At 42.6% G+C, this 24,325-nt stretch overlaps 1 protein-coding gene across 3 annotated transcripts in view; it reads left to right on the plus strand.

Annotated features, from left to right (window-relative positions):
• The window catches only part of LOC137342522 (angiopoietin-2-like), a 142,806-nt gene that overhangs the window by 56,528 nt on the left and 61,953 nt on the right, over nt 1-24,325 (plus strand). For all 3 annotated transcript variants that reach the window (XM_068006454.1, XM_068006452.1, XM_068006453.1), the window contains exons 3-5: nt 15,900-16,055; nt 18,787-18,908; nt 21,345-21,577. In XM_068006454.1, the coding sequence (XP_067862555.1) occupies nt 15,900-16,055; nt 18,787-18,908; nt 21,345-21,577 (511 nt within the window). The remainder of the gene's footprint in view (nt 1-15,899; nt 16,056-18,786; nt 18,909-21,344; nt 21,578-24,325) is intronic.

Below are 24,325 nucleotides of genomic sequence, written 5' to 3' on the forward strand. Positions count from 1 at the left end.
TCAGTGGGCCATCATTTTTGAGGTTTTTTTCTGCCAATACTTTCCTTCATTAATCTTGGTTGCTGCTACCAGTTAAATTGTACCATACAAGGTTGGAAGGATGGATATCCCTTTGGGGTTCTGATCATGCTGCATGATTACAAGAGGAAGAGGAGTTCATGAGGAGCCAACAAGTGTGGGTACAATGACACCCGAGGCTTTTTTGCAGTGCCTATCAATACTCTGCTAATCTGTGCTTACAGACCCCATCAAATATATCTGAGCATATCAGGGAAACCTGACTTCACCAAATCCACTTCACAAGAGAGGCTTACCACACACTTGTGCCAGTTGTTGCAGGATAATCTGCAGACAACATCTAGAACAGGGACGGCTCTTCCCGTAGAATTGAAGGTTACCACAGCATAAAGCTTTCATTATACTGGACCCTTCCAATCCATCACAGGGGACATCTGCCATAGCTAAAAACAGCATAAATAGCAAATGTTATGTTTGCAAGCATCAACGTCTTCATCACTTTCCCTGTGGAAAGGAAGCATCAGCTGGACAAGGTGCAGAACTTGAACTGAATGGCAGGGTTCCTTAGAGTGCAGGGCATTGTAGGTGCACCCATGTGAAAATCAGAGTTCTGTATATCGATCCCGTGTTCTACATAAATATAAAGGGGCTGTACTCAACGTTCAGATGATATTTGATCGCATCATTATGCCTATAAAAGATGTTTATCCAAAAAGCATGATGCCTTCATTATGTGATAGTCCATAGTGACTGCATTATTTGAAGGAGATAAAATGCTGGCTGGATTGCCCTTTGGAGAACTAAACTATTCTCTGCAGTCATGGCTGCTCATCCCACTGAGAAAGCCCCCAACAGCAGAGGAGCACCTGGGGCTTGAAGCCTGGGCAGATGTTTGCTCTTTCTTGGCAGCCACCTCCGCCAGAAAGAAGAGTGTGCCATACAGCTTTTGTACAATATGTGTAAAATGGTTATGTGCTGTGCTTTAAATGGTACCTCCCAGAAGGTGTGAGAGTTCCCAATTTTAAGTTTGTGCCATGCTTGATGGGTTTAACAAGAAATGTGTACTGAAGTGAGTACACATGATACCAGTGAACCTCTTCCACATTTACAACCGGGTATAAGAGATCTTGGTGAGCGTGCAGTTCGACACACTCTTTTGGCGCACCTCTTGCAGCAGGATATAGGAACCCCTTTCAGCCCCTTGAGCCTGTTCCACCATTCTATTAGATCACAGCTGACCTATACCTCAACTTCATTTACCTGCCTTTGTTCCATATCCCTTGATACCCTTATCTAATAAAAGTATAGCAATCTCAGTTTTGAAAATTTAAGTTGACCCAGCATCCACAGCCTTTTAGAGTAGAGAGTACCAGATTTCCACCACCTCCAACTCTTCAGTGTCAAAAAGAGCTGTTTTACCGACATTTCTTCTTGGTGTCATTCTGAACAATTACTCCGCTTTCCTGCATCACCACAATCTCCCCTTCAATGGCAAGTTTCAACTTTTCAGGAGTCGCTGCCTCATTGGAGCATATGGCCCTCTCCCAGCTAACTGAACCAGCTAAGCTACAAGCCAAGCACCCTGGGCATATTTTTCCTGAATCAGGAGTCTATTCAAATGAAGGGGCGGGATTTGCATGTTAAAATTTGGCACGACCAATCTACTGAACTGACGGCCCTTGGGCCAGCTCCACTGTGATTTTGTCATTCTTTCAGAATTGGGGCTATAATATAAAGATTCCCAAAACTACATGATGCTGTAGAATCATAGACTCAAGGAGACCATTCAGCCCAACATGTCTGTGCCGACTCTTTGAAAGAGCTGTCTAATTTAGTCCCACAACCCAGCTTTTTCCCCATAACCCTGCAAATGAGTCCATGTCCATTTGCCTTTTGAAAGTTCCTATGGAATCTCCTTCCAACACCCTTTCAAGGAGTGCGTTCCAGATCTTAACAACCCTCTGTGTGAAAACATTTCTCCTAATTTCCTCTCTAGTTGTTTTGCCAATTATTTTAAATCTGTGACCTCTGGTTACTGACCCACTTGCCAGAGGAAACAGTTTCTCCCTCTTGCTCTATCAAAACCCCTCATAATTTTGAATACCTCTTTTAGGTCTCCCCTTAACCTTCTCTATTCAAAGGAGAACAATCCCAACTCCTCCAAACACTCCACATAACTGAAGTCCCTCATCCCTGGTATCATCCTGGTAAACCTCCGCTGCACCCTTTCTAAGGCCTTGACATCCTTCCTAAAGTGTGGTGCCCAGAATTGTACACAATACTCCAGCTGAGGCCTAACCAGTGATTTGTAAAGATTTAGCATGATTTCCTTGTTTTTTATTCAATGCTCCTATTTACAAAGCCAAGTATCCCATATGTTTTCTTAAACGCCTTATCAATTACCCTGCCACCTTGTAAAATTTGTGAATACGCATCTCCAGGCCCCTCTGCTCTTGAATCCCCCTCAAAATAGTACCGTTTAGATTATATTGCCTTTCCATATGTAAGAACATAAGAAAAAGGAGCAGGAGTAGGCCATATGGCCACTCGAGCCTGCTCCACCATTCAATAAGATCATGCCTGATCTTCAACCTCAACTCCACTTTCCTGCCCTATCCCCATATCCCTTGATTCCCTTAGTGTCCAAATATCTATTGATCTCAGTCTTGAATACATTCAATGACTGAGCACCCACAAGCCTCTGGGGTAGAGTTCCAAAGATTCATAACCTTCTGAGTGAAGAAATTTTTCCTCATCTTGGTCCTAAATAAACAACCCCTTATCCTGAGACTATGACCCTAGTCCTAGACTCTCCAGTCAGGGGAAACAGCCTTTCAGCATCTACCCTGTCAAGCCCTCCAATATATATTGCACATTATGACCGTTCATATTAATGAGGAGCTGTGTAACTGTTGAAGGGGCGTCGAGTTTGCAATGCACTAACTGAGACAGATGATTCTGACAAATAGTTGTTAAAGGTGCAGTATCGTGAAAATGAAGTATTTGTTTATATACAGAGGGTACATGCGTTGACGTGATTGGCAACAATATGATGTCACTGTGTCGCTGGTCATCTCCATTGCTACTTATCTATTACAGTTATCTCAGATTTTGCAATCGTGAAGGTAAATGCAAACACATATTGAAAAAGATTGTGCTTCAGCAGATACAACAAATGGCCTGTTGACATGTTGGCATGGTAACAGTGTTTTCAGAACAGACTGTTGCTGGGTGTTCCAGGATGTGAACTTGTCTGAAAGCTCCCCAATGAGGTGGCAATATTTCTTTAGTGTAACAGAACTTAAGACTGAGTGACAGGTTTGACGCCATTGGAGAATACTTGATGTCTTCTTGCAAAGTACACTTTTTATTTCCGCATGAGACTGACCAGTTAGATCTTGAGCCATAGCCACAATCTTCCTATTCTAACAAGTGTCCGTGTGACTGTCCCTGCAAAATATTTTTGAATGAAATCCCAAAGCTCTTCTCAAACATAACCCTCCAACGGAAGCAAAATCAGCTTTCAATTCCCAACAGTCACTGAGTCATAGCAAGTTTAAGTTCACAGCATATTTTCACACTTGGAGTTGACTTTTTGAATGTGCCTAATATTGCAGACTTCAGCCTGTCACCCTATTTACGCACATGTGGCAGGCACTTGTGGCCTGTTGAGAGTGTCAGTGGCTGCGGCATGGGAGCAGTTCATTCACTCTCTCTGGCATTGGGTCGTATGACCTAAGAAGACCATGGCAGAGGGAAAATGAATCGGTATCTTTTTTAAAAAATAGACCAAATTGTCACAGCAAATGACTTTGTCAATGTCCTGAATGTTACAATGAAAAGTAGTTAATTTGAAATAGTCAAAGTAATCTCAGAACAGAAAACATTTAGCAATAAACATTGGGATTCAATTGTACAGGACATTTCTCTTCAAACTGATTAAAACAAGCTGAGAAAAATATTCAAACCTCTTGACATCAAGTGCTTGCTATTTACAAGTTGTGTAATTTATAGTTTTCCATCTAAATTGACATCTGGAAACAACTTAGACATTTTCTATAATCCATCGCATAACAATCCAGCTGTATGGAATAACATTTGCACAATTGAGCGGTTTCTGCTTAAATGCAATAAAATATTTAATGTTTTGATATTTCTGACATAATGACAATACTAGGAGATAATCATTAATTATGCACTGCTTTTTGTAGTGCCTAACTAGAGGAAACAAACACAAAATTAATAAGCCTTAATGAAAACTGAAATTGCAAAGAGTTGTTTTTCCCCACACATGTGGAAATGGCCCTCTCTGAAAATGCGTCAATGCTAGGATGATTAATCCTTTCAAAAAATGTTCGAAGAACAGATGGTTATGAAGGAAATTAAAGGCTATGCAGACGGGTTTAGGATAAATGATCAAAATTCTGTAACAGTGCAGTTCCAGTTCTGGTAGGACTGAGCTAATTGTTATTTGAATAGAAGACTTAGCGACGATCCCATTTGTTGGCTCTTGGAGGAAACACAGCGTGCAGTCATGGGCTTGAAGGCTGAGCGTGACAATCGCCAGTCGCCTTACTTTTTGTAAGAGCATGATTCTTTTTCAGGTGCTTTTATTCAGGATTTTACCATATCAAAAAGAAAGCTAAATAAAAAAAGATCAAGTTGGCAGTCCCTTGATGTTGTGGGCTAGGAACACTGAGACAGCTCAACTCTGGCGGATTTGTTGCTTCCATAACTAATGCTCAGCACGAGAATCTGAGCCCAACACTACCTGTCAGTTAAGTAGAACTTTCCATGGTTCAGCTTCTAATGAATGAGCCTCCTTGTTAATTTTGTTTTCCATCAGTTAGACACTACTGAAGCAATATACAATTGTGCATCACGCCGTCCCAGGCAGAGAAATATTTGTTGTCACAGTGTCGTGTCAGAAATCTATGAGTATTAAGGAACTGAGTAAGTTTGAAAAGTTATACATAAAATGAGAAAATTATTCCAAAGACTGCTGATTTATCATATGATTATTATAAAACATCTTGGGGCCGATTTTTGGATGGCCGAGCGGGCACGTTGGGGGCGGAGGGGCTCCTAAAATGGCGGAATCCCGGCGTGGGTTCGGAGCCCGGCTCCAACCCGCTGACTTCTGGGTTCCTCAATGACGCATTCGGGTGCGTGCGCAGCTCCCGCATACAGGACTCCAACCGGCAATTAAACTGGCGGGATGCTGCTTTAGATAGTTATTTAGATAGTTGAGGTACTTGACAGACCTCATTGAGTGAAGATTTTGGCAGGGGTGCAATTTTGAAGGATCCTCAGCATGTTTCCCGTGCTGTGGGAAACACTCCCTGTTGGAGCAGGCGTGTTTCAGCCAGCAGCCAGTGGGAGATGCAAAGGATTATGTGACATTTGGGGGGCATATCTCATTCATTGCAGCAGGGCACTCTGTCACTTCAGACAAAGTTTTGGCTGCAGCACATTTGTCTTTCCACTCTAAATTATTAATTTATACCATAAACTCTGCTGTGCTAACACATTTAACTACTTTGCAACCCCCTCAAACTCACACCGTCAGGATGGGGGGGGGCGCCATGGCTGCATTCATCACTTCATCCGAGGTCGAGCAACATCACCAGCCTCACCAGGTACGGCGTCCACCTCCGCCACATGGAGCTTCACAACACAGTGCTGCGCCACAGACACCTGCACAAAATAGTCGTGCAATTACACATACACCCACTGTAGGGTGACCCAATGGGTGGCATCAAGTGTGGGTGTTCATGATGAACCTCGTGAAAGGGACTTATTACACAAGCCAGTCAAGAATGGCCAAGACGTGGCAGTAGTGGTGACAATAATAATATTTAATGTGCTATTAACAAAAATCAAATATAAATAAAATACATGACAAACCATCAAACACCCTTGTGCATCCCCTTTGTGCTCACAAAATCTTTGCCTTACGCTTACGACTACTCCTACGTGGTGCTTCCCCTGTGGCTGCAGCAGAGGTAGTGGCAGGTTGCTCTTGTTCATGCCCTGACTGAATAGATGCTTTGGGCCTACGCCCTCTGGGTTTTGGTGCCTGTGAGGGACCCTCCAAAGACTGCTCCACCTGCACCTGTGCAGGGGCAGACTCGACCATTCGGAGAGGAGGCAGCATTGCGGGTACTGGTTGAGAGGGGGGCAACGGGTGAGACGCGGGAGCACTTTGAGTGGCGTCCCCACTTTCATGTCCCCTTTCGCCATCATCCCTCTCCTGGGCCAGGCCCACAACACTCCTACCACCTTACTGGACGACAGTTTGGAGGACATGTGTGAAGCCTTGTAAGGCCAGTGCTAGTGTATTTGCCTTCCAGTTTAAGGTGGCAGAAAGTTGCTCAGCCTGAGTCCGAAGGGCCATTGTCAGGACCTCAATGGACTCATTGGTGAGCCGTGCTTGAAGCTCGATGGAGGCTAGCCTTCCCTCCATCGCAGACATTCCCGCACTTACCCGCGACACTATCTCAGAGATGACCTCACGTCCCTGTGACAGTATCTCAGAGATTCCCTCCTGTACCTGTGCCACCATTCCACTCATGCAGGAGTTGGACTCCTCCATCCTCTGCGCGATTGTGGAAAGTGCGTGTGGCACCGTTCCAGCACCTCGCAAATGTGCTGCTGCCCCTCGATCATTCTCCTTTTAAAGGATGGCCCCCAGGGTTCAGCATCTATGTCCAGCTGAGCAGAGTCTGGAGAAGATTGCTCCCACTGACGCAGACTCTCCACAGCTGTCCCTGCTCACCAGTGTCTGCTCGTGCTCACATGTGTGATGACTCACCATGTGCAACCCCAACTAAGTGAGGACGGGGACCCACCGAGGTGTGTGTATCTGCGCTGGTGGATGGCTCGCTCAGATGTGACGGTGCCCCCTCAGAGGCCGGCAGGTCCTCTGAGGAATCGCCCTCCGCCATCACGATGGTCGCTGAAGGCCCTATAAGAGAACGGAAGGCAATATTAAGCATGATGTGACAGATATTGAGGTGCTGAAGATGGCAAGGCATGTTAACATCATTTGCTATTGTGAGTGCTGAATGTTAAAGTTCTGTCACCAGCCGTTTGTTGGATGGCAGTCTCGATGTCCCCGATGGACAGGTGCTTGAGGGTGCGGCTCAGTTCAAGAACCTCCTGCTCCACGTCCGTGAGGACGACCAGATGTTGCGGCCCTCCTCCGGTCTTCGCCCTCTCCTGTGCATTCTGGGCTCTCTTCTCCTATAAGGGGAGAAAGTAGAGAGGCGTGAGTGAGGGATGGTGACGTGGCCAACCGCTGAATGCATTGGTTTGGGTGAGGATGACCGTGAAAGAGATGCATCAGAGGGTGAGTATGAGACTGAGCCATGACATTGTATGAGGATTGGGTTGAGTGGTAGTGGTGGGATGAATACTGGGCAGGTGAGTAAGTGCAGGTAAATTGAGGATGAGGTTTGAGTGGGTGTGAGGTGTGATGTGATAGAGTAGTGTTGGCAGTGCAGAAGGAGTTGTGGGGTGGGGGTGGTGATGTGGAAGATGGAGTGTAGGAGAATGAGTAAGTGTACTCACTTTGGCTGACCTAGTTAGGTCATTGAAGCGCTTCCTGCACTGGATCCATGCTGCTGCTGCTGGTGACCTCCTCCGTCACCTTGAGCCAGGCCTTCTTGGTGGCAGAGACAGGCCACTGCCTCCCGTCCGCCGTGTAGAAAATATCCCTCCTCCTCCTCACCCCATCCAGTAGGACCTGGAGTGAGGCATCGTTAAATCTGGGAGCAGCCTTTCCCCTGGTCTGCTCCATGCTGTACTTTTGGTTTTGTGCTGCAGGAGCAGCATTGGAGGACTGCCCCTTTAAATAGGGCTCCTCCAGCTGACAGCCTGTGATGCAGGTGCGCAGTCTGCCCGCTGCGCAGGTTGACGACGGGAAACCTGGAAGTCACAGTAAGTGCCTTCAATTTACCCGCGATTGCGTGGGAAATGGACGGATTTTACTGGGCGGGTTACCCACGCGCCCAGTTGCCCTCCCCGCTGCCATCCCGTCTCCCTGGTAATATCAGGGCCCTTGTGTCAATTATGCCCGTCATCTATATCATGGATTATGAATATGCCAATTTTCTTTCTTTAAAGAAAAACTTTTCCTCTTTAGTTCACTGTCTTTTATTCTTTGCCATTGCTGAAGTCTCTGTGCTTTTCTCCTTTCTAATTGGTTACTTTTATTCTTTCACGATTAAGCAATCATATTGCACGAAACCCACCATCCTAATTTCTCTGCAATCACACTCCATCAAAAATGTTCTCCCCCATCTCATTATAACAGAACTAAATTCTGAGAAACAGGCACCATAAGAGTTCCTTGTCTGCACTAATATATACTCCTAAAAATAAAATGTATAAATATTAAATACAAAAATGTTCAACATTCCAGTGAAAAAAAACAAACTTATTTATTTCAATCGATAATTGCGACAATAACTTTATCCAGGTGGCCATCAAACTCCCTGACCTCAGGTCCACCCTGCCCTGATACTATGTTGGCATTATGCTGCACCTTGAGAATAGAGTCACAGCTTGGTATTCAAGGAGAGATTAAATCATTTCTGCACCCATGAGATGTCAGAGTATTAAGTCTGGCTCCAACTCTCTGTGGAAATAAAGGACAGAGTGAAAGATACATACATAAAAAGAGAGAGTAACATGCAGTGAGAAAAGAAAGTGTATAAGAGGCAGAGAGGAAAGGAGATATTTACATAAAGAGGACGTGAGAAAGAGTTGGAAGGAGAGGACATTGAGAGAAGGTATTCAAAGGCCATTAAAAGTAAGAAAGCCAAAGAAGACAAACTTAAAGATCGAGAGAGGAAGTTGGAAAAGTAAAAGATAAGAAGTGAGTTATAGGAAGAAATAGAAAGGCAAATTATACTTTTACTTTTGTCCATGATTGATAAGCGTTTAGAAATCTTTCATCCTCTCTTGATTACTGAGAAGCACCATTTTGCAGTCTGTCTCTAATTAGAGAAAAAAAAGGTTCCACCAGGGTTCTCCTGCTCATGAACCGTAATTTCGGTGGAGGAGCTGTGAAAACACCGCAAATGGTGTAAACACCATTTTTCGGGGATTTTGCGGCTCTTCTGCTGAAATTACTGTGGACGATCAGGAGAACCCAGTTGAGATTCACCCCCGTCCCCATATACTTTCACTGCCACTAGCTGTACATTCTGGCATTTAGTAACGAGACAACCTGGCCCAGCCTTAAATGATGACATCCTGTGAGGAGCGATTGCAGGTTGGTGTAGGCTGGGAGAAAAAACACACGCATGGAGCAAACGTGCTTTGAAGTGAGATTCGCTCTTATGTTTTTTTGAGTGAAATATCCATATTAATTGAGAAAAAGAGATTAGTTTTTTCTGCTGTGCTTTTCCATAAATTCAGACTTGTTTTCCCTCCTCCTGTATTATTTGAAGACTGATTACTTGAGGACACTTTGATGTTGGATCTTCAATAGCTTGCCATGTATGGAACTACTTGCATTGTTCTTATTGTGCAAGCACATTCCTCCTGGTGAGGCAAGTGACCTAATCACACAGCTGACAAGTGGAGATGCTGATCGGTCCATTGATTACTACTCTTTGTTGTGGGACATTCGAGTCATCCTCACAAACTTGGATGATTCCAAAAAAAAACTGAAGAGGGAATTTGCAGACCAAGTTCGGCCTGCCTGTTGTGTCAGGCACACAAACGTTGACATTGTCTGCAGATTAATCTTTCAGCCCAGATTGTCCCATCTGAAGGAATGAAGACAGAGTGAGAACAACACAGCAAAGGCAGGGATTTATAGGAGATGTTCTGTGGGAACAGGAAAGATATTTTTTGTAGCTCCACACTTAGGATTCCTTGAAACTGCGAATTCATTTAACAAGTTAAGTAAATAACATTTTGGCCACCAAATTATATTTCCTTATTAGAAATTTTCAGTGGGTACAGATGAGCCATGCTTTAGCATTCCTGGTTTCTATTCACTAAACAGAATATTCACCTATCAGGTATTCAGTAAAGTGCAAGCAACTGTGTCTTTGAAATGTGTATTTTAAATTGATTATGTCATCGGAAGCAGCGAGATAAGCTTATTATTTCCTTCAGTAGTTGCTGACCGCAATCCATTGGCAATAAAGTCACTTCCAAGTTATCGAGCCAGTTTTCACTATCAACATTATGCATGACACATCCCATACATAAAGGAAGTGTCACAGGAAATCTTGCTGTTATGGTTTATGATGTCACCTGAACCACTGGGTTTTAATATAGTGACATGTCCCCATCCAGCCCAACTGTTGTGAATGTATTAACCCTTTGCCAGCTGTCTTATAATAACATTTCTGCAGCAGAGTGAATAATATATGATTGGGTACTTCAGGAGTAAAAGGCACTTAATGTCGATCTTGGCATCAGTTGACTTGTGTTAACTGCTGAAGCTTTTGCTTTTATAAAGTTTCTAAGTCCCCGAATTGTATTGCTGCTTTCCCTTTTTATGCTTCCTGACAGTTTTTACTTTGGGTTGGTTACATTTCTTTGTTTTATATTTTTGTTAATTTCTAAAGGTTGGAAAACTCCTTTACTCTTTTTCACGTCAGATCTTTCCGCTGTGGGCACTGACTGGAACGACATTAATGCCTGCCCATTTTACTAGCTTTCTCACAATAAGTAAATGCATAATATTGTGTCACATCACTGGTGACAAAGGGTTCAAATAGCAAGGTTCACAGGTTAAAAGCAAAGAAGTTTGTAAGAAGGGAAATCAGGCAGAACTCTTACACCCAAAGTGTTACTGGGGCAGAATTTCTTTCCCCTCCACCCCTGTGTGAAACAGGAGCAGCGTAATGGAAGGTACAACCCAGGACAACTGGGAATGCCTGCCCTTAGATATTTAAATGGCCTAGGGCACCCTTGGCATAGGCCTGCCCCCTGGCAGGGCCTAGCATCAGTAGAAGGGGATGGAAAATAAGGCACAGCTGTAGGCCTTTCAGGCCTGCTGTTTGTGTTGGGCCTTGGAGATCAAGACCCTCTTTGGAGATCAGGGGTAAAAAGGTCCCACTATGTTTTGAACATTTACCTGACGAAGGAGGAAGCCTCCGAAAGCTTGTGAATTTAAAATAAAATTGCTGGACTATAACTTGGTGTTGTAAAATTGTTTACAATTGTCAACCCCAGTCCATCACCGGCATCTCCACATTATGTTTTGAAGAGAAGTGACAGAAGGAAATGATGAGAAGGCAGATAGGTGGGGCTAAGATCTATTAAAATGGAATGGGTTTTAAGGGCCTGAAAAAATTCTTATCTCCTTAAGGTGCTAATGCAGTAGGAGCTTATTCTCTGAAGTGTGATATCTATCAGTCAACAACATATAACAAAATGATGTTTTCTTTTATCTCAGTGAATTCTGCAGAGGAAGAGATATTCTGTGATACTAAACATTTTCTAAATCTGCTTTATGATATCTGGAAGATGACATTAATTCCCTTTTTATCTGTGTCCATTTTTATTTTTTATGTCATTTCAATATTGAAAATTGCAAAGGAAGTTCAGTACTCAAAGGATTAAGGAACATTGTAATCAGAAGGGGGAATAAAAACTTTCCCTGTATAATTAATCTTCTCTGTTCGGCCAAAAGATGTTGCAGTGTGACACATTGCTTCCTGAGGGAATGTGGGAGGCATGAATGATATCAGAGTGCTGAACAGGAAGACAAACTTGGAGACACTTATATCTTCATTTTAAAGAGTATTGTCGCCTGGTAAAATGAGCTGATTGACCTGCTGAGTATTTCCAGCACTTTCGGGTTTTATTCCACAAGATGAGTTACTAGGGTTTGTAAATTGTGCATGTTGCGATAGATGTGTATCTGCCCAATTTCAATTTGTAAGACATTTTATTTTCCTCCCATTTAATTTGGAGCCATGCCTGGTGTTGCAACAATTTAAAATGGCTTCTGTTGACTGCTTCCTGTTACCTTGGTGTCTCGGTGAGGGAGATTGAACAAATCTCCAGCAATCTTTGTATTATAGCTAATCAAACAGTGTACCTTTTGAAAGGGCAATGGAGCCAATAATGTAATCTTCAGCGCCTATAGCGCTGTTGCACTTTGGGTACCAGCACTGCCATCACAGGGCGTTGAGGAGCACCTGATGTGCAATGCACTCGATGAAGCACTTGTGCTCAGAACCAGCATGTGTTGTGTATTAGGCTCATTAAGGCCTCCAAAAATATTTAAAGTCGGGCCGGTCCTCATAATCTGGTGCGAGGACCTCAATAGCACTCTAGATACTTAGTGACCTCATTCATCAAAACTTTCTGCAAATTCCTGCTGTTTATCTTCAATCTATTTTATTTCTTTGCTGTTTTTTTGCTTTGTCAGAAAGATAGTTACATTCAGCTTCTTAAAGCTGCACTCCATCTATTAGCTCTTCCTGTTTCCCTCGGGATATTTCATACTGTGTTGTCCATATAGGTATCCCTTTCATCATTCTCTCTCCTTGATGGTTTTGAAGGAGGATATGAGGAACCATGCCATATAGATGCATTTGCACCTGAAGTGTCTGATGTGCGCTGTGCTTGAGATCTATGTGCATGCAGACCTCTCGGCAGCAGTGAGGTTGTTGAAACCCTGCGTTATCTGGTTCTCCAACATGATAAACCCATGGGAACTGAGGCCAACTGTAATGTTCTTATGTTCCTTTGTGTGTTCGGGGAGTCACATCTGCAAGGATGAATCTTTCAAATAGATTGAGACTGCCTGAACTCAGAGAGAGGGCGAGAGACTTTCAGCCCGTTATCACGGGTTGGATTTAAACCCAGCTTTAGCAACTGACGGCCTTGGTAATGTTACAGAAGAACATAAGAACTAGGAGCAGGAATAGGTCATACGGCCCCTCGAGCCTGTTCCGCCATTCAGTAAGATCATGGCTGAACATCAACCTCAACTCCACTTTCCCCCCATATCCCTTGATTCCCTTAGAGTCCAAAAATCTATTGATCTCAGTCTTGAATATACTCAACGATTGAGTATCCATAGCGCTCTGGGGTAGAGAATTCCAAAGATTCACAACCCTCTGTGTGAAGAAATTTCTCCTCATCATTCCTAAATGACTGACCCCTTATCCTGAGACTATGCCCCCTACTTCTAAACTCTCCAGCCAGGGGTAACAGCCTCTCAGCATCTACCCTGTCAAGCCTCTCATTCTTCTAAACTCCAGAGAGTTTGGACCCATTCTACTCAATCTCTCTTCAAAGGACAACCTCCTCATCCTAGGAATCAAATAGTGAACCTTTGTTGCACCCGCCTCTAAGGCAAGTATATTCTTCCTTAGATAAGGAGACCAAAACTGTACACAGTACTCCAGGTGTGGTTTCACCAAAGCCCTGTACAATTGCAGCAAGACTTCCTTATTCTTGTACTCCAACCCCCTTGCGATAAAGGCTAACGTACCATTTGCCTTCCTTATTACTGGCTGTACCTGCATGTTAACTTTCTGTGTTTTGTGTACAAGGACATCAAATACCTCTGAACACCAACAATTAATAGTTTCTCACCATTTAAAAAAAATTCTGTTTTTCTATTCTTCCTACCAAAGTGAATAACCTCACATTTCCCCACATTACACTCCATCTGCCACCTTCTTGCCCACTCACGTAACCTGTCTATACCCCTTTGGAGCTTCTTTGTGTCCTCCTCACAGCTTACTTTCCCACCTAACTTTGTATCGTCAGCAAACTTGGATACTTTACATGTTCTGTGCCACTCACCCCCCACCACACCCCAATTCAGTCAATTCAGTCCAATTTTAAGTGTCTGGTTCCTGCAAAATACGAATTAATCAATAGATATATCAAACAAGCATACATTTTAAATATTTTTGTGCAGGGACAACATACAAAAATATACAGAAGGTACTTAATGTGGTAATGACACAGTGCCACAGTTGTACAGCTTGTGTGGCTGTGAAAATGCTGTAAGGGCAAATTCTACAAACGATATGAAATGAAAAGCACAACAGGGACTCTTCTGCTGAACAATCTGACAAACAGCCTTAATATCTTACACTGAGCCTTGCCAAGTCTACAAATATATATTAACCAGAAGATATCTTTTACAGGTTATATATTGTCAGCTATTTTTTGTACCATTTTGAATATTTACCCTTCCTTGGATGCCCTACACCATACAATATTTCACCAGCTATATTGCCAGTGCAGGCTGGAGGCTTGTTCTCAGAACAACTCCCTCTCCTCCACAATGCCAATCCTGCTTTTTGTTGCCGATTTGAAGAAAGCTGTGGAGATTGAATGACAATAGAAGTCCTGTTTTCTGCAAAATACGTTTTCAATAAGTAAAAACAGAATTCCTTCACATTTTTGCCCTTGTCACAAACAGAAGTGGGTGAATCTGTGCAATTTTATTAATAGCTATCACATTTTGCTGAACAGAAGTAGCAAAGGCAATTTGCTTACTGGTAACAACATCTCTTTAAAAACGCCACTAACATTTGGTTGATTCTTAAACACATTGTGGGGGTGAAATTGGTGTACAGCAGTCGTGCGAAACATACTCTCAGGCCCGTTCTATACTGCGCCCGATGTTCTTTTCCATTCGGAGCCCATTTCGTGCTACTGGCGTACATATGAACATCAGAAATTGATGGGCAGGAAAAGACCAGCTTGCCCATCAAGCCTGCCCCACACCATGATGGCCAGAGCATCATGACTAAACAATCCCCCTTCTCCCCTCCCCAGCCATGCAATCTCCTGGAAGAGGCAAAAAAAAGAGAGAAAAAAACCCAGGGCCAATAAGGGAAAAAGCACTCTGGAAAATTTCCTCTCTGACCCTCTCAGGCGGTCGAAGCACAGAACAGTTTCACCCCCATTGTTTGTAACAGTTGGGTTTCTCAAGGGATGTGTGCAGATTTATTTGCTGCCCTGGTGATTTGTACTCTCATTCCCACCGATTGTTTCCAGCAGCTTTGTTCCGTTTGCTTCTTTTGTGTTGACAATATTTGCAACACCACAATAGAGATACTGTCTCAATGGCTGGACGTCAAGCACTTGCACAATGAATTATCGTTGTTATAATTTTTTTTTACGGGAAATAATCAATTGAATTAGACATTTGATTGTTCAGCCTGAAATATAAAATGAAATGAGCACTCACTGACTTGAACTAAAATGTTCAAATTAAAATCAAAACCAATGGACCAAAAAAATAGAAATGATCTACAAATTACTGGGGAGGAATTCCTGTGAGAACTCTCTAAATTTCCCACGATAACTCCGGTGGAAGGTCAGTGGAAACCCTGGAGAATCAACGTAAACTGTCATTATGGACGGGAGATTGGGAGAATGTACGCAAGATTTAGGGGGTGAATTTCCGCAGGGGTTCTCCCACTGGCCCACTGTAACTTTGGCGGAAGATCCATAGAAACACGGAAAAATGCCGTAAACGTAATTTATGCCTATTTCTGGGGTTTCAGCAGCTCTTCTGCCGAAGGTATGGCAAACGAGTTGGAGAACCCCCTGTGGAAATTCATCCCTCAACTCTTTGTGAGGGATCCTGGTGCTGAGATTCCTGTCTCGAAAGGGTCTTGATATCAACACTGCCTCTTTGATAGAGGCCCCAATGGTGAGGATCCCTCATCAAAAGCACCCGGATCATGAGACTTCCTTTTTGAAAGGGACTCCAATGATTAGACTTCCTCTTCAGCACCAAGATATCCATTCAAGTTTTCAAATACATTATTTTGTTCTGTCACATTGCAACTTAAAAACGTGGTACATTTATCTAATATACTGAATCTTCACACAGCTTGTATAAAGTAGTTTATATTGTTTCATTGCAGCTTGAAAACTATATTCAGGACAGCGTGAAGACTGAGATAGTGGAGATCCAGCGGAATGTGGTGCAAAACCAGACGGCAGCCATGTTGGAAATAGGCACAAACCTCCTGTCTCAAACTGCAGAACAAACTCGCAAGCTCACTGATGTGGAAACACAGGTATCTCCTTTCACTTGATCATAACAATAAAGGAGTGGTCACCTTATCAATAATCTTTTGTTCTAAACTAATTACACTGCAAACTTCAATGTATTTTTAAGATTTAATTGAATTTGGACAATAACCAAGAAGCAGCGTAGCTGTTTCCTAACTTGAATTGGACCAGGTTTGATCTGTGTGGATTTGTGCTCAGTTGGTCCAGTTTAGAAATCACTCCTGCCCTTGCATTGAAGCAACAGCACTGATCATAACAGTTGACAGCTGAAGCTTCCCAACCACAGCTTTAAGGGCCCAAGTTCACAATTCAGATTATAAGATTCAAAAACCTGCATTTTGGATCTCATTATAATGCACTCCTGATCGCCATTTATTCTGTGTGTATCACACTCTAACTACTGTTTATTTTCCAAGTGAAAGACTATTTTATTTTCGATATCATACGCTTCCAGACACTATTTCTAATTGTGAAACACACTCAAGGTAAACATTTGCCTGTTATGTATCTCCATTTATTTGCTGAGTATTGCACTTCTGACCATTGTTTATTTTGTCAGTGAACTCCCAATGCCATTTATTCTACATGTTACATACTCCCAGCTAATTATAATTCTCAGTTAGATTAATGGTTTTCTGTGTTTCATTTTATGAGCTCAGAATATATTTAAGAATTTTAGGATGAGACTGTCTGAATTTTCCACAGAATCCTCCTTTGTGAACACTCATAGTCTTAAGTAAGTTATTACTAGCAGAGATCCTGTAGCATTGCCCATGGTAAATGAATCACAATTACATCTGTTTACAATCATATATTTTAATGAAGTGTGCCATTTTCATCTATGGTAAATGAAGTAATGTTGAAGTGTGTTGGTTGGAATGATACAGGAAAACATGAGAAATGTATTAAAATGTTGTGTGGATAGAATTCAAGTTTTATCTTAAAAAAAAGCACATCCACCAGAGCAAGACAGGAAGAGGCAGGGGAGCCCATTGGGGATGGGACAGAGGTTAGGAGAGATGGCGGAACCTTGTGGGACATAAGAACATAAGAAATAGGAGCAGGAGTAGACCATATGGCCCCTCAAGTCTGCTCTGCCATACAATAAGATCATGGCTGATCTTCCACCTCAACTCTACTTTCCCGCCCTATCCCCATATCCCTTGATTCCCTTAGTGTCCAAATATCCATCACCGGAGGCAACACCTGCAGGGCAGCAGAGTAATGCCAGGAGCAAGAGGAAAAAGTCGAGGAGCCTCAGGGGCACTGGCGAAGGCTGCAGGTGACAGAAACAGAAGCAGGTCACCAGAGAAGGGCCAGGATCAGTGGTGGAGTCAGGGTGCACTGGAGTGAGCCATGAGTGGTGGAAAGAGAAACAGGACCTCAGAAAAGGCTGAGGTGTGACAGGGAAGTCCAACGGAGCTAAATTCAGGAGAATGGAGGAGCCTAGTCGTGCACCAGAGCAGGGCCCATCATGGCAAGAGGAGTGAGAAAAGACTCTGGCTGAAGGAGGTTGAAATTAATTAAAAGAAATACATAAATGAAAAATAAACTGAAAGCTTGACCCAGTAGTAGTACTCTTGTACTGAGTCCGAACGTCATGGACTCAAGCACCACTAATCTGGGCTGACAATTCAGTACCGCAGTGAGGGACTGCTGCATTGTTGAAGGTGCATCCTTTTGAATGAGATGTTAAACCAACTGCCCTCCCAGGTGGAGATAAAAGATCTCAAGCACTACTTGAAAAAGATGAGAGGAGTTATTCTAGTGTCCGAGCCCACATTTATCCCTCAATCAACACCAATGAAACAGATTAACTCGCCATTTATCTCATTGCTGCTTGTGGGACCTCACTGAGCACAGTTTAGTTGCTGCATTTGCCGACAAAACATCTGAAACTACATTTCACAGGCAATTCATTAGCTGTGAAGAATTTGGGGATGTGAAAGGCACTGTATAAATGCAAGTTCTCTCTTTATTAAATTTAAAAATTAAATTTTCTGCATAGAAGAGAAAATTAGGTGAAAAAGAATATGGCAGGCAGGCCACAGTGCCACCTAGCGTTGGGAGGACTGAAAGGTAACTGTACTGGTAAGTATACAATAAAAACAGACATTACAGTGTTATGTATAATAAGTAATATAAGCAGACACTATTTCAGGTATTACTAAGTCTCTCAACGGTGTGACAAAATCCTGACACTGGAAATAAGTACGTGACAATAGGAAATATTATGTTCGGGGTTTTCTTCTTCAACAATCGTTGGCCCATAATTTTCTACCCAGTCACAAAATCGTGGGCTAGCAAGTGCAGAAGTGGACAACTTCGGCCTATATGTAGGTAGATCTCTGGTAAAAATATAAAAACGTTTATAATTTGCTTTGAATTTCTTTTTAATCTCTATTTCTCTGGTTCTCGCTCTCTTTCGTTTGTAGCTCACTCAGCTCTTAGGTACGTCCTCACCCCCAAGTCAGTCTCCGTCTGACTTTTGAAAAGTTTTGAAGGAAATACACATTCACACTGAATTTCCACTGAGAAGTTTGAAAGTAGGGAGGAAACGTGGCAAGAAAATATACCATTGATTAGCAGAGCCCACTGTTCTGCCTGTGTCCATCTTTTGCTTCAAGCTTCCTGTTTAAAATTCAGGATTCCCCAAAGCTCTGGAGGTGTTGAATTGTGTCTTAAACAAGAACTGTTTCTTTTTTTTCCTGAATGATAATTTGTATTATTTTTAAGGTTTTGAATCAAACATCACGGCTTGAAATACAGCTCTTAGAGAATTCACTTTCAACAAACAAACTGGAGAAACAAATTATGGTGCAGACGCAGGAAATCACCAAACTCCATGAAAAGAACAGGTGCGTTTAAATGCAGTGTTGCCATGGAAGCAGCTAAAGACTCATACTGTGAGGCAAGCTGAATAGTTTCCAATTGAAATGTGCAGAAACAAAGGACCTCCAGATTTATTCTCCTGAGATTGCTGCTACCTATAATTCCAAGAGCCACAGCACTCAAATCAAAGTTTTGTTTGGTGCCACAAGAGAAATACTTGTGTCACTACTTTTTCACACAAAGGATAGTGGCAATGTGGAATTCTCCCCCGCAAAAGGCTGTGGATGCTGGGTCAATTGAAACTTTCAAGACTGAGATCGACAGATTTTTATTTGGTAAGGGTATCAAGAGATATGGATCAAAGGCAGGTATATGGAATTGATTAAATAGCGGAACGGGCATGAGGGCTGAGTGGCCTACACCTGTTCTTATTTGTACAAAGTTTTGAGGGGTTTTGATAGAGTATATAGGAGAGCTGGCAACCACAGGACACAGATTTAAGATAATTGGCATAAGAACCAGAGGGGCAATGAGGAGAAATATTTTTATGCAGTGAGTTGTTATGATCTGGAATGCACTGCCTGAAAGGGAAGCAGATCCAATAGTAACTTTCAAAAGGGAATTGGATAAATACTTAAAGGGGAAAAATTGCAGGGCTATAGGGAGAGAGTGGGGGACTGGGACTAATTGGATAGCTCTTTCAAAGAGCTGGCACAGGCACGATGGGCTGGATGGCCTCCTTCTGTGCTGCATGATTCTATGATTCCATCCAAATCACAATACATATATGCTTCCAGCAGACGTCTGCACTTGCATAATGCAAGGCCAAGCAGAAACTGCTGCACGGCAGGCTGATAATTTAAGAACCCATTCGTCCTCTGTTAGACAAAAGACCATTTAAAGCAGTCTGTTTAGTCAAGAATAGCAGATCTTGGGCCATTTTTCTATATTTTTTGATGCTTGACTGAAAAATAAAAATGGTGGATTCATCCCAGAATATCAAGCTCCATGCACAATCGTAACTTTTTATTAAAACTGCTTTTGTTGCTTCAGATGCTGCAGTGAGGTGATTATTGTCCTGTGTGTAGTATGTACTACTTTGCTGTAACATTCTCTGAAATAAGTGCAGTAGAAGTTAGTTGGTTTAGTATTTCTTCAGTCTGAGTAACATGATCCTACTGTCCATTTGAAATGGAGCTACTTTCACTGTACTGAATCACAGCTTCTTTCACACTCACTAAGATTAAATTATGTTTGCCTGTGCATTTTGCAAAGAATAACACAAGTAGGAGTGCGTTTCAAGGCACTAGGACATGACATGGTTTGGATGGCATTGATAAACTGCCTCTCTTTCTCTTCCATGGTTTACATTATCTGAATGCACTGACTGTTACTGCTTTGTAACACACTCTACACAAGACAAACACTAGGTATGTTGTGTCCTTTATCATTCAGCCAAATGAAAACTCATCTCACTTTAAAGTGGCATTGTGCTCATTCACAGACTCAATAGGACAGATGGTCTATTCCTGTTCCTATGACACACATCTCACAAGCCTGACCTTGGGACAAGAATTGTTTCAATTTTTTTTTGTGTCAATGTTGCGGACCCAGATCACAAACTAGACAGGACACAGACTTGGTTTGAGCCCTGTGATTCCCAACACTAATTCTCAATTTCATCCACATCCTTGATAATTCCAAGCAGAAGAGGGAAAGCTGTAGGAAAGATTATCATGTCATGTCTATAGTGTCTACAGGCACATGATCCTCATGCCTAGTTTCAGAGCGGTTTTGTTAGAGTCCTGCGATCCGATTGTCTCTGCTATAAATGGGACATGATGTGGAGATGCCGGTGATGGACTGGGGTTGACAATTGTAAACAATTTTACAACACCAAGTTATAGTCCAGCAATTTTATTTTAAATTCACAAGCTTTCGGAGGCTACCTCCTTCCTCAGGTGGCTACCTGAGGAAGGAGGTAGCCTCCGAAAGCTTGTGAATTTAAAATAAAATTGCTGGACTATAACTTGGTGTTGTAAAATTGTTTACAATAAATGGGACAGGAAGACACAATAAGGGAAAGAGGAGAAACATTCAGTCTTACGCTAACCAAAATTTAAAAAAGAAAATTGTGAGCACCCACATTATTTTTATGGCTCAATGCTACGCACAATGATTAGATTCCTAAGAAAATATCTTGGTGATAGGAGTGCTGAGGCCTTTAATTCTCCTGTCCCCCACAAAAAAACACTTCATCTTGAATTACAGCAGTGGCCATTCCTGCTGGCAAAAAGTGACAATAATGTTCTATTTAATTTTGAATATTTTTCAGAAAGTAGAAATTATCAGTCTGCAGTATCGATCCATCTCATACAGAAGGCATGCGTTAAATATACAAATTGTTTCTCAGTGAACTGCGGGCACATTGATACTCTCCATGTCGTCCTCTTGCCTTTCAGCTTTCTGGAGCAGAAAGTCCTGGCAATGGAAGGTAAACATGAAACTGAGCTTCAATCAATAAAAGCAGAGAAGCTGGAGATGCAGGACCTGTTGGTGAAGCAGAGCACAATTATCGGAAAGCTCGAGAAGCAGCTGGGTGTAGCCACACAGAACAACACCGTCCTTCAGAGCCAGCAGGTTTTACTAATGGAGACTGTTCATAACCTACTGAATATGGTTTCCCATGGCAACGGTTAGTGATGATATCATGTTGAAATTTCATGTCAGTCAGCCTTTAGTCTGATTTGGTTGAACGTTGATATGGCAGAGGACAGCATCATGGGGTGACAGAAGATGGGTTTGTCTGCATATTCTGATTCCCTAATATCAGTACTTGTGGGGAATAAAGAACGGAGACTCCTCACCAGTAAAGAGAAGAACTGACACTTCATCTGCTCTTCAGCACTTTCCAAAAGCCATTAACTCTGCTGCATTAGCTGAGACTTACACACAGCTGTGGGGAGAGAGCGGGTTGTGGTATTAATTTTGGCTTGATCTAGCAAAGAGCCAGCAACGATGCAATGGGACAAATAGCCCATTCCGGTTATGGGGAGATTGGTTGCACTCCCTGACCATGAGAAATTTAAAAATATGAAAAATGTTCAGCCTCCTCCTTGGATAGGCCACAGACAAGGCATTCCTACTTCCCTGCTGCAAGCACCCGGGGCCATTGCCCTCCCTGTCCTCCACTCCCCCCACAGCACCCCACCAAAGGCAGGTTGAAATCCCACTGGGAGCCTGGCAAAATTATCTAAACTAGGCTGACCCCAGCAAGATGTGCAGTGGGGAATTTGGATGGGCACCATGCATGCAGTGCTAACTTCTCACCAGATTTCTGCTAAAGTGTAAAATTCCGTCATATATGTTAATTTCAGATGATTTGACAATATCCTTAGTTTTTAAGAAAAGGACTGGTGATGATGTGCTTATGTTTAAATGTACTGGGACTGAAATTTACTGTCAAGCACTATTTGTAATAATAGATGCTCAGGTGAATGATTTCAGCAGCTGTCCAGGTTTCCCCTCATCTGCAGTCAAATAAACTATATAGCAAAAAATAGGGAAGGAGGGGTACTGAACATGGCCTCGAACACTAAGGGACAATTTTCACTGCCTTTACCTGGCGTTAATGGGGCGGTAACGGCCTCAATATTAGGTTTGTTGCCTTATCGCCTCGTTAACACCAGCCATTTTGAAAGAGGCCTACCACCGGGTGTCAAAAGTGCTTGCCTGGTTCCACCAGTATGCCTCTTTTAACATGGGATTTAGGGTCTTACATTGTTAGACAGGACCCCGATTGCCTTTTTCGGTGCTTCGCCGGTCATTCGCCCAAAAGACAAAATCGACTCCTAAATGTGAAAAACTAACAGCATTCTGCAACAAGCCACAAAGCAACAAAACATCAAAACATTTTTCATACAAAAGCCAAAAATAAAGATCTTTTTTGACAATACCAGTTTGTCCCATAAGGCAGATAGCACTGAAATACTAGCTCTGGAATCAATAACACAGGTTTTCTTTTGGTAGTAGTTTGCCCCAGAACTGCACCCAGTGCTATTAGAGGAAATTTGAGTGCAAAGGTCTATGATATTCATTTGATACAATTTACATTCCTGTGTCCCCTTCAGGCAAAGTCAGGTACACACACCAAAAAGACACAGAGGAAGTTTGTGTGCAGTGCTATTCAGGAACAAAGTGGGAACATATGATTAGGGCTAATTTTTCCTCCACATTGCACTAGATTTTGGAGCATTATTTGGGAGCGGAGTGGAGCAGGGGAACTGGCCCTATAAGTCAAAAGTTCAAAATGATAAAGATAAAATAGAGAGTGTCTTTGTGAGGAATCAGGAGCAACAAGCCAGGAGTCATGATTATATATTGCATTCAAGATCAATTGAATAAACTGCCAGCCTGTGCAGTGTAGTAGAATTTATTGAACCCTGAAGAAGGAGCAGGGTAGATTTCTGGTTGTGGAGGGGTCTGAGGTTGGACGAGGATGAGATGTTGATAGAAATATCTCTGCAGAGCATATTAGTGCATAAGCTCTTAATCAGACAGTAAAATGGATTAATTAATATTCATTGCCACAAGAAAATAGGCAAATGTTTTTGAACCCAGCTGCCTGCTAGTGCATGAATGCAGCACAGGAGCGATTTCCGTCCTGATCTACTCGCCCTCCTTGCTGGGGGAAAAGACCTGCCTCCACTTCCGGGTGAACTCTCCCCTGCCAGCCGAACGGACATTAGGGGAACTTGGCATGTGAGGAAATTCAAATGCCATCAAGCCCCATATCGGATATCCATTCAGCAGTAGCACCAGTGTGTCTACCAGTGCTCCTGCCCCTTGTATTCTTCCAACCAGACTTTTTAGCTTGGAGAAGGCAAAGTGAAACAGCACTGTGTACAGGAACACTTCTGATCACTGGCCTGAACACAAGGAACAGTACATTGTGCTATGAGTTTCTTAAGTGAATGGCACTAACAAAGGATATGGAGTAAGAATTTTTACGATGCATTTTGACGAGTTCGATCAGAAGCCAACTGAAGTTCTATCACGCACAGGGAGTGCTGATTAGACTCCTGAGGGAAAGTTCTGCCAAGGGTAACCAAACAAAACTCTAGAATATCTATCCACTCCCACATCTCCACTGTCCAACCCTCGTTGGTTGTTCTTCACAGGCAATAATTCTTTCACACATTCCCTTGCCAAGATCACTGGGACTGTTATGTTGAGTGGGGTATTTAATCATCTAAGTTTATACTTCTCTCTATTGCCTTCAACCCCTCTCTGAAACAACTCTTTTGGAAGAAACTAATCCACACTGCATCAGCTGGTTTTATTGCTGGTCAGTGCCACTGATCAATTAATGACTGGCCATACAAGGCTGTGTTACTAACTTTCATTTTGATATATTAAGGATTTTGCTTCTTCATGACAATAT

This window comes from Heptranchias perlo, chromosome 26, assembly GCF_035084215.1.
Source record: "Heptranchias perlo isolate sHepPer1 chromosome 26, sHepPer1.hap1, whole genome shotgun sequence".
In the NCBI taxonomy this organism is placed as follows: Eukaryota; Metazoa; Chordata; class Chondrichthyes; order Hexanchiformes; family Hexanchidae; genus Heptranchias; species Heptranchias perlo.